Source organism: Asparagus officinalis, chromosome 4 (assembly GCF_001876935.1).
Source record: "Asparagus officinalis chromosome 4, Aspof.V1, whole genome shotgun sequence".
NCBI classification, from domain to species: domain Eukaryota; kingdom Viridiplantae; phylum Streptophyta; class Magnoliopsida; order Asparagales; family Asparagaceae; genus Asparagus; species Asparagus officinalis.
Window position 1 is genome coordinate 13,753,629 of NC_033797.1, and position 10,797 is coordinate 13,764,425.

Genomic DNA, 10,797 nt, shown 5'->3' on the forward strand with positions numbered 1-10,797 from the left:
GCCTTAATGTAGAGTTACATATTTAAAATTTAGATTAATTTTAGAACCCCCCAAACTAAGAGGGTTGTCTCATAAAACCCCCCTCAGCTATTTTAACTTTTAAAACTTCCCATCAATTATGGAGTTGTTTTAGATAACCCCCTCAATTCTCAAAATATTATTTATACCCCCCAACTTTTCTCACTTTACCTCCTAAAACTAATATAATTTAAATCTAGAGGAACAATTGATCTAAATGACCACATTATCCCTAAGACATTTAAATTTTTTAACCATATTGTTCATTTTTTACTTTTTTGGTTAAAAATAACTTTCATTTTATTTTCTCCCACTTCGTATTCCTCCATCTTTATTGCTAGGCTTACGTGCAAATCTTTTTTTTTTCCCTTTCTATTTTGAAACACTAAAGTTCTTTTTTATTTTCTGCTTATCCATACTCGTAATGTTTGAAACAATTAGAAGTTTTAAATTACTTTTGAAGATTAGTTTCCTCATCAAAACCTATCGAACCGAAGTCTAATATTTTGATGGGGTTAGGTTTTTTAACTCACATGAATTTTTTTTCAACTAAGGTTATTTTAGTCATTGCATATATCAAATTAATAACATTAGGGGGTTACTGGAAAAAAAACTAGAAAGATAAAGGGGGTTTTGTGATACACCTCATAGTTAAGGGGAGTTTAGTCATATTTTAAAAGCCAAGAGGGTTTATCTACAACACCTCAAATTTGAGGAGGGTTTTCTAAAGATGAAATAACTAAAGGGGATTTTCTGAGACAAGCCCCAACGTTGAGGGGGGTTTTCTAAAATTAAACCCTTAAAATTTCCTAGTGGTAAAATGGGTCTAACTAAAATGTCAATCCGCTAATTTAGCTATTTAGAATGAATCACAATCATCCACCGGATAATCAAATGTGAAAAAAAAAATAGTAGTCTCCCCAACTTCATATGCTATTTTTTCATCGGATTCTTAAAGTTTTACGCTTCTACCTTCCTTTGGATATGATTTTGTTTGACTTTTCTAAAAAAAATCCACCAGAGAGGGGTTCGCAGTTTTCTTCTACCCCTCACGTTATCTCAAAACGAAGCGCACGTATATGCTTGATAATAAATTCTAGCAAATAACAGGCTACAGTCATTTGGAAAATATTCAAGTACTTGAGAGGCTCTGAGTTCAGCTTTATTTGCTTTAGGGTTTTCATATAGCATTTCAGATCATTGAATCCTGTATAAAATACATAGAGTGAATGAATGTTGATATTTAAGATGTCAAATATAAATGTTGGTCTTTGATATTTTCTGAAGGATAATGAATACTCACAAACTAAGCTGTTGATCAGAATTGATACTTGCAAGGCAGAAACACTAGTAAGTTTTTAAAGAGAGAGAGAGAGAGAGAGAGAGAGAGAGAGAGAGGAAATTATGTACATTGATTCAAAGCTAGTGGAAACTAGAAACGTTCTTAATCTAACAAATTATTCAAGAAAAAAGAAAAAAAGTGCTGCTTCTCCCCTCAATTTCTCACGGCAACCTTGAAATGTAATCTTGGGGATCCCTGGGAAGAAACACAGGGAGCTGCTGAGATCCCCTCCCACTCTCTCCTCCTCCTCCTGCTCCATTTTGCCGCTGTAAACTCCGGTCAGTGCCTCCACCAAGGAGAGGACCGCCGAAAAATATCGACTGCCCAGTATACAATAGCTCGGTCTGATTTCCAACCCTAACCCTAGACGATGACGCAGAATTGTTCTGGGATGACACAAACCGGCCAGCTTCCTGATCCCAATAAACCGATGAACTCAAATTACTCATTGTATTCGCAACGCTCCTCAATCTAGCATCAGGTTCTTCCCCATCGTTGGTTCTCACCGACCAAGGAGAACGACTCGCTGACGTCTGATATATTGGGTTGAAAAGCCGTTGATCCGATGCAGAAATTAGGGCGCTAGGATGACGAGGACTGCTTAAAGTGCTCGGCGTCTGTGGATAAGGGCTCCTCAAGGGAGAAGATCGCTGTGTTCCCGCTCGAGTATCCCCGTGGGACCCAATATCTGCAGTTGCGCTGCTTCGGCTGCTGGCGTTTCCAGTGGAGTAATGATCGGTGTCATAATTAGCTCGAGAGCCAATAGGTCTCAACACCGAAGAAGATGCTCTTGCTTTTGCTGCAGCCTTAACGGCTTCATTTGAATCGAGCTTCGCGAGTTTCCAGGCACTGATGCGAACTGGTCGTTTTGGTTGTTTCTTCCCTCCTCTGAATGGATTGACGGCGTCAGGGTCTACAGTTGAAGGGACTCGGTTTGGTTCCAAGTGTGGGATTATCTCGTCCTGCAGTATAGGCAACTTGGATGTACACACGAGAGTCAGTGAGATGGCGAGATTTTCAGTTGGGTATTTTCAGTATTAGTCTCTTACATCTTTCATATTTTGAAATTAGTCCCTCCAATTGCAATTTCGTCCCTCAATTCTTAAGTGCTTTTGAAATTGCTAATAGGTCTCCCACCCCCACCCCACCCCCAAGTTTCTTCAAATTGACCCCTCTTTCCAAGTTGACCTCTCTAATTGCCATTTCAATGATTCGAGGAACTAGTTTCAGAACATGAAAGATTTAACGAACTAATATCAAGAAAAACACTTTCTGGTTTCAGAGTTTGGAGCTATGAATTTTACCTGGTGATCGATAAATATTCTTGGGGGCGTGCACCATGCACCACTGCCTCTGTACTGAAGACCGAGAGAGCTACCACTTATCGCAGTTATGACAGAGCTCATTGGTGAAGAAGCAAGGCTTTGAGGGTCATCGTTCACAGATGGGCCCGGTGGTTCGCTCTGGGTTCTCATTGCAACAACATACTCATACGTAGTGATGCCCTATGAAACAGACGGGAATTATGCATAGAAATAGCATAAAGAGAACAGAGAAATTTGAGGATTTTGAAACCTTTCGGATCAGTATCATGTGGAAAAAGAACAACTCCCCGAGAGGAAAAATAGCCAGAAATGAAAGTGTTGTAAATAGGGCCTGAAAAAGAGAAACATGTCATAAGAAGACTTTTTATGGCACATAAAATTAGTAAAGAGCGAGATAGTATCACAGTAATTGATTACTCTAGCTACCCGTATTTAAATAAACTCATCTCTGATAATGTATCGTTCCAAAACATCAAAACGGAAGTAATTTTTGTGTGCGAGAGAATGGGATTTATCCACCTCATTCATTCTGGGGAAAGTAGGAAAAGAAAGAAATCTCAAATAACATAAATTTTTCTTGAAGTTAATATAAATGAATAATTCCCAACCAATCACATCTCACCGAGAAGCTGGAGAAGAAATGTAAATGCAGTACATCCACAAACCAAATATCTAATAAACTTATTGCTCACATACTTGATTTGACTTTCTAGCCTCACATACATAAGTGAAGCAATTTGATCTGAGCTGTTACCATGTAACATCATATCAATATTAGAAATAAATCATGAAATTAGTCCCTAAGAAAAAATGCACAGTAACAGCCCACTACATATCGATGTAGATAGGTAAAAGATGCAAGAGATTTTCACCTTCCTATTTTACTGCTTTTTGTTTGAGATTTCAGAGTAGCATGGTTAGAAATGACAAGATATCTTTTTAGAAAGTAGTTATTCTTCTCAAATAGCACTGAAGTAGATTAACATAGTGGGTACTAACGAATAAAAAATGTGGTTCACAAATTCAAAATGAAAGAATAATTTTGATCATGCAATGCTCATACATACCACAATGGTAGCAAAAGGAGCTCGAGAGAAACCCTCCCCTAGTCTGTTAGTTATCTGACTTTCAATTGCCCTTTTGTTGGTGAAGCATCGGACAAAGACAGCACTACCAACACCACTTTCAACAGCTAGCTGATAAATAAATCAGTACACAGAAAAATCTGTTACATCACTTGATAACACCAAAAAACAAATACACAATATTAGCTGCTCAGTTATGTTACTTACCCAAGCAATGCTCATGCCCATAAGGAAAATAAATGTGATATAGTTTTTCCTCCCGACGCAATTGTTTAACCACTGCACCAAAAGAGATGGACATTTATTTTCACACAAGCCTTAAAGTCAAAAGAAAATATTCTAATTTAAACTTTGTTGTGTACCCGGCAATGATGATCAAATCCATCTACACATTTGTCACAGTTTCGGCAGTGTTTGCTGAACTTGCGCACCTAGATGTAAAATACACATAACAAACAATAAAATTTTAAAGGTGAAAATGATCCAGCTCTCTCTTTTGGTTTTAATGATAGGTTATATACCCTATTGGATTAGAACATTAAAAATTAAGATTGTGTAACCATAAAAATTTTTAGAGGGAATTAAGAAATAAAATATCACTGGTACCGAGACCAAGTGAAACCATGAAGCACAAAATTGAAGGAATTTCTATAGCATATGATCAGCTTTCCTTATTGTGCAGAACTTTACTGGTCAAAACAAAATAAGAACTACCCACATACTTGCAGTTCCTCATTATAGTTAAACGCTATGGCAGTTCCTCGTTGGTGCATTTGAAAGGAAAACAAAATTCCAGAAATTTTTTTGAAAACTGGAAAAATAATATAGGTATCAGTTTTCATCAAATTACAGACATGCGACTTTTAGAAACAAATCAAAACAACAATGACCTTTTAAGTATTGTCAGAAAGACTCTAAAATAACTTACTAGGAAAAAATCATACTAAGAATTGCAAGTTGATAGCCCATAGAATTTCACACCTCAGCGTTACATAACGTGCAGAATAATGCCTCCTCACTGCCCGCGTGTTGCTCGCCAGTATCATCATCTTTGCGGCAATCTTCTTTTGCAATTAAAGCACAAACAAAACATCCAATTTCTGAACAGGTTACACATTTATGCTTTCTGATTGTTTCTTCAGTCTTCAATCCTATCTTACTGGGCTCTTGTAGAGATATTTCATCCCCTATTTCCCAAACAAGATATCCACAACGGTTATGAGCTACTTATCTTTTTAAGAGGTATTGCGGATTGATCAAGAAAGTAGTGAAGAATACTCTGTGATTTATAACCCGGTAGGCCTTCACAGGTTATCAGGATTCCAGGATCAGCAGGATCAATCGCAGTGCATCTAACATAGAGAATTAAGACAGAAAGTGCCTGGAAGATAATGTATAGTGAATATGTACTGGCCTACATGATAATTAAAAAGTTCAACCATGAACTTATCATGATCATAAATATTTTGACCCAATAAAAGAATAAGCTTACCAAAGTACTATAAACAGCCACAGCCACATATTCATATATATCTTTTCCAAGAAACGGAGCGAAAAATGCATAAAAAGCAATAGACAGCAGGAAGAAGACCGTTATTGCCACCACCTGTGAGTAAAAATGTTCATGGATTAAGGAGTTCAATAATTAACCACATAAATAACTATCAACCCAAAAGAAAACATGTCTCAGAATGAAAGTTCATAAACAAAAGTAACAAAATATTTATGTCAAAAACAGATTATAATCATAGTAGAAGTTTAAAAACATATTATAATTATAGAAGAAGGCTAATAGAAGAAGTTTAAAAAACTACGTAATTTCTTGAGAACTCTGATTTAAAACCATGACTAGACACAAAAGCAGCTAGCTATCAGGAGTAACATCCTGCGAATCATTACATAAATGAAAGGTGAAATTTCTTTCACAGTTATCTGATGGTATCAATTGAAATGAAAGCTAATTGACTTGACATGCTTTTACATTACTTCATCATAGTCAGATGGTTATTTGATGCTTTAAAAACCCACAAGCAACTATAAGTATAAGAGCATTCTAGAACCTAGAATAGAAATTGTCACTTATTAAAGAGTCAATAGTATCTTTAATCCTCCATGTTTATGTTTTTAAATGTTGTGATCTAACTATGAATGAGCATGGTCAGCCAAAAATGATAGAACAACGAAAAAGAAGGACAACTAAATCCGCTGTCGTGTAGCCAAAACCGCCTATAGGAGAGAGTCAACCTCATCTTCTCCATTTTCTTGATAGCAAAATAGCAAATAATGAAGCCTAACTACTAATCTCAATCCTGATCCCAAGAGGGATAACTTATTTCCCGTTATCCAAGATGCTCTCTTGAATGTTAAAACCTTATCTCTCTCACACGAAGGATCTTCTTCCTCCCTCAAGCTTATAGAAGAGCCCCAATGGCTTCTCTCCCTTTTGAGAGTCTCTATTTGTTCCTCGAATGGGATGTTCCTCCTTCCTCGAACCTAGAGGGGCCTATGAAGTATATGGCCAATTCAGTAAGCCATAACATGATTAAGAAAATATCTCCTCAATATGATGGATTCTTAAAGGAGAAACAATACACGCCTATTGTGATTAATAAGTAAACCGAAAATCATTCAAATTAGTTCATTTAGTATTGCTAGTTTGCTACTAGTTGATAACACTCGTTTTCTAGTGTTATGAACATGCCAAAGGCACATTTTATAACTTAACTAGCATATGTTGATGTTATAGATTAATTTCCCTGGTGCTCTTGTTTCTTTATTTGACCAATCTTCATGTACCTAAGTCCTTGAACATACTGTACTGTTCAACATTACAATTTAAACACCCTATGCGTAATTACTTTCCAGGGCATAGAGACTAAATCCAAGAACGTATACTAATCCAATGATAGAGTTTTAAGTCCTTGAAAATGGACAATAAGAAGATAAGAAACAGGCAGGAAAAGGAAAATCAGAGAATGATCAGTGAATAAGAAAAAAGATGATTAGAGGAGGGAAGAAAGTGACTCATCAGTTTGGGAACAGAGATGCATTCTCAATTGATATCGTGTTCAACTTATAAATAATTTAGTTCTCTCTGCCAAAAGGAATAATGACTGACTAAATGGTTTGTGAGATGTCAGATATTTTTGCAGTTTTTTGTTAAAACAAGTAGGTAAACAGAAAAAAAAACAAAGACCAATTAACATCAATATTAAATCCTCAAGCATAATCCAATCAATAATTCCCATGTTCAATTGCACACGAATAAGACCTTCACCCAAAAAACAAACAAATGTTGGGAGTAGTGTTTCTAGATTACAAATAGTAGCAATCACGAAATCAGTCGCCCATAAGGATGCTAGTTTGTATTTTGATGTAAGGTAGATACGAGAATTCAATTCACATCTAAAAGCTAGCTTTTAGAGGGTGGGAATATAAATTCCTTATAAACCCACAATGGATTCCAAATTTGGTCAGTATGAAACTAAATGGACCCTAATATAAATGTGAGGTTGGGTCAGATACCATTTGTAAGAGACTTATGAGAACACTCCTTTAAAAGCTAGTTTGTTAGAGGGAGTGAACCCAAATAACATATAAACCGACAATTGACTCCCTACTATGGCGAAATTCTAGCTAGATTGTCGCGATTCTAGGTCCATAGATTGACATTGTGTATGCTATGTTCATGAGTGACGAATGTATTTGCATAGCATAAAATTAATAGAAAATAATTGAAAGGTAACCCAAAACATAATGAACTATACAGAATTTGGTTCGAGTTAGCCTAATATACATTACCCTTTCCTTCTGAATTATTTTCTTCTTTCTTCACTTATAAACACAAAATAAAAATTAAATACGTCCTTAACAACAAACCCATTACCCAAACAACACCATAATCCATTACCCAAACAACACCATAATCCGCATTACAACACAATCCACCGAAATTCATACCAAAAATGTCAGCACCAGACAAACCCAGATCCAAAAACACACTAAAATATCAAAAAATAAATAAAGTAATAATTTGATTTATACCTGAAAAGAGTGTGCAGGGAGTTGCCAACCATGACGCCTCGCCATGACTATAAACCCAAATGCAGCTCAAAAAAAATCAACAAGCGTTGCACACTGATTTCACCAAAACCCTACTGGGTTTTTGACTTTGATAGAAAAATTCGATCTGGGCCCATAAGATCAAAACTTTTGGCTTTTGGGTCCAAAGGGGTTTGAAGGCGGAGGCAAGTGGAGGAAAGAGATGGAAAGGGTTTTACTGCTAAGAGCCTGAGAGTCGTTTTGTTTTTGTCTCCTTTTCCCTTTTATTATTTCTTTGATTTTATTTTATTTTATTTTTTAAAGGAAGCCGGCTGTGGTGTAAAATTACTGCATTAGCCCTGGGTCTACCTTGTTTTCTCCACCTAATCCTTCAAATATTTTAAATGTTTTTAAATTAATCCTTCTATTTTTGTAGCTATGGGCTAATTTCATAGATCTTAAAAGATTTAGAGGACTAACTTAAAAATATAAAGATTAAAAAAAACTGATTTCAGAACACTTATTAGTATTTGAGGAATAATTTCAAATATCAACAGACTAATTTCCAAAATAGAAAAGGCTATTTTGGAAAGTAATATATATGGAAAAACCCATTGGAAAATTGCCGTGGATTTCCTTCCTATTCATGATATCAATTAGCAATATTTATATATTCAGTAATCATTAAACAGTAGTTTCGGTGATTATAGCCTAGAAGTAGGAACTGAAGATATTTTGTATGGTCTCAACCAAATGTTCCATATTCTACATTTTTTTTATTTTTGAAATTTTTAACATCGTTATTTTTAAAATTAATTTCTCATGTCGGATCATTCTCAACTTGGTGAAGAAAAAATTCATCATTGGCAAAAATAATCCCATAATATAATAGGAAAATAGATTATCAACAAGGTAAAATTATTGCTGAATTTGTAATGGTGGCATCAACTCCTGTAATTATTACATGAATGACGATCAAAACTACTAACTAATAAATATATCACTAAGGGGCTGTTTGGTTGTATGTTTTTACCATCCTTTTACATGGAAAGTGTAAAAAAGTGGGTCCCATTGTCAGTTTTCATCACTTTTAATTGTTTGTTTGTAGTTATGAAAATAGTGTAAAGTGATTTCATATGCTGATGTGGCTTGTAAAGTGATTTCATAAAAAAAAATACATGCTTTTAGGAGAAAGCTGACATTGGAATCAGAAAAAAATAATAAAAAATAATTCCAACCAATATGATCATTTGAGTAGGGACCACTTTTTACACTTTCCAAACAAACAATTAAAGTTTTATTTGCAAAACAAACAAGCAATTTATGATTCCAATGGAATCAAAAACAAACAAAGAAAAGTATAAAAGTAAAATTGATGAGGTGGACAACAACTTTCCAAGTTGTGTCATAAATACACAACTTTACCAACAACAACCAAACAGCCCCTGAGCAACTTTTCTTTGTTTGTTTTTTATTCCATTGGAATCATAAATTGCTTGTTTGATTTGCAAAATGTAACTTTAATTGCTTATTTGGAAAGTATAAAAAGTGCTTATTATGTGGTCCCTACTCAAATAATTTCATTGGCCCTAGCCCCTCACTTTTGACATATATGTTAGCTTTCCTTCAAAACCAGACCATTTTGAAGGGATTTGTGAATCCATATCACCTCAGCATAGTAAATCACTTTACACTATTTTCACAACTGCAAACAAACAATTGAAAAGAAGGAAAGCTGACATTGGGACCCACTTTTTTACACTTTCCATCCTTTTACATAGTAAAAACTAACAACCAAACACCCCCTAAAGACATGAGTAGTTACTTTTTGATGGTAACCCTCTTGATCCAAGTGGCGGTGAAAGAAGTGTGTCTACCTTGTTTTCTCCACCTAATCCTTTTGCGCTCAAGTGCTTGCCTTTACTTGGCAAAATTTTGAAGTCGCCGCTTGCATGATGTTCTAAATTTGTAAGGGTCAAAGATCATCCTTATTTTTAATAAGAAAGTGCTTGCTTTCTTCAAGTGGAATATTGACGAGTAGCGTGCACCTACGATTAGTTTAATAGGGCCCACTAAAATCTAAATCAGTTTTAAGATTATTTTGCAAGGAACATGTTTGCATCATTGCATGCATTACATAATGCGTCCATGCATGGCTCGCATCGTAGGCACATGCGCATGTATGGCGGGGATCACGTCTGATTTAAGAAAACAAATAAAAAAATTTTACTACTCTAGTTTGTTTAGAATTTAGGAGTAAATTTCAGGGTTTCACAAAAAAAAAACGTTTGTGTGTGGGGTGGGGTGGGGTGGGGGTGGGGTTGGAGGTTGGAGGGGCATAACATCCCTTAAATTTATTTATTTCATATAACCCCATGAACTATGGGGTGTCACAAAATCACTCTGAATTTTAGTTTATCCCTGCCTATAATTTGCAAATAACTACAATATCTTTGAGTGAAAAAATTTACCTCTCATTTGCAGGCAACATACTCGTTACCCTAAGTTTTTTCTCTCAAGAAAATTTTATTTATTTACAAATTATATGGAGAGGAGTTAGGTGAGATAAACTGAAGTTCATGGGAGGTTATGTGAAAGAACTCATAGTTCTGGGCAGTTATGCAAGACAAATAAAGCTCACGAGGGTAATGTTCAATGCCCCCAACGTGTAGGTTTTTTTTTGAAATTAACCCTAAATTTTATCAAATTGGAGATTTTGCACAAAATAACTATAAACACTTTGCATCAGAAAAGCAATCCCAAATTTTAAATCAGTATAAACCGCCGACTATTACAAAATACCCATAAATTGTATACGGTGATTTTTTTTTTACCCAATCATGAATTTTCATGCAAAACTCTAAACTAGCATGAATTGTTAAGTTTACCACAAGACTATACATATTTTAGGCTAAATTGTACTTAAATACCCTATAGTTTAGGTCACACTTAAATGTCCTGAGTTGCAAATGTTCGTGCTTTAATA

The 10,797-nt window shown here is 35.2% G+C and overlaps 1 protein-coding gene across 2 annotated transcripts; it reads right to left on the reverse strand.

Annotated features, from left to right (window-relative positions):
• LOC109836681 (protein S-acyltransferase 21-like) lies at positions 1,412–8,050 on the reverse strand. 2 transcript variants are annotated; one of them, XM_020404657.1, is made up of 10 exons: positions 7,815–8,050; positions 5,263–5,376; positions 5,049–5,151; positions 4,752–4,957; positions 4,133–4,201; positions 3,978–4,049; positions 3,753–3,881; positions 2,936–3,016; positions 2,665–2,865; positions 1,412–2,337 (listed from the first exon to the last, which is right to left on the reverse strand). In XM_020404657.1, exons 1-10 carry the CDS (start codon positions 7,857–7,859, stop codon positions 1,522–1,524), a joined length of 1,836 nt encoding a protein of 611 aa, XP_020260246.1. In that variant the 5' UTR covers positions 7,860–8,050; the 3' UTR covers positions 1,412–1,521. The 2 variants fall into 2 exon arrangements, with proteins under 2 accessions (XP_020260246.1, XP_020260245.1); XM_020404656.1 differs by having other exon boundaries at positions 5,049–5,184.

Bases quoted from the DNA above. Each gene is read 5' to 3' on its own strand.
- LOC109836681 (XM_020404656.1), bottom strand. From the start codon at position 7,859: ATGGCGAGGCGTCATGGTTGGCAACTCCCTGCACACTCTTTTCAG. The intron at 5,377-7,814 runs GTATAAATCAAA...TTTTACTCACAG, and splicing joins TCCCTGCACACTCTTTTCAG to GTGGTGGCAATAACGGTCTT. The intron at 3,882-3,977 runs GTAAGTAACATA...TTTATTTATCAG, and splicing joins TGGGCATGAGCATTGCTTGG to CTAGCTGTTGAAAGTGGTGT.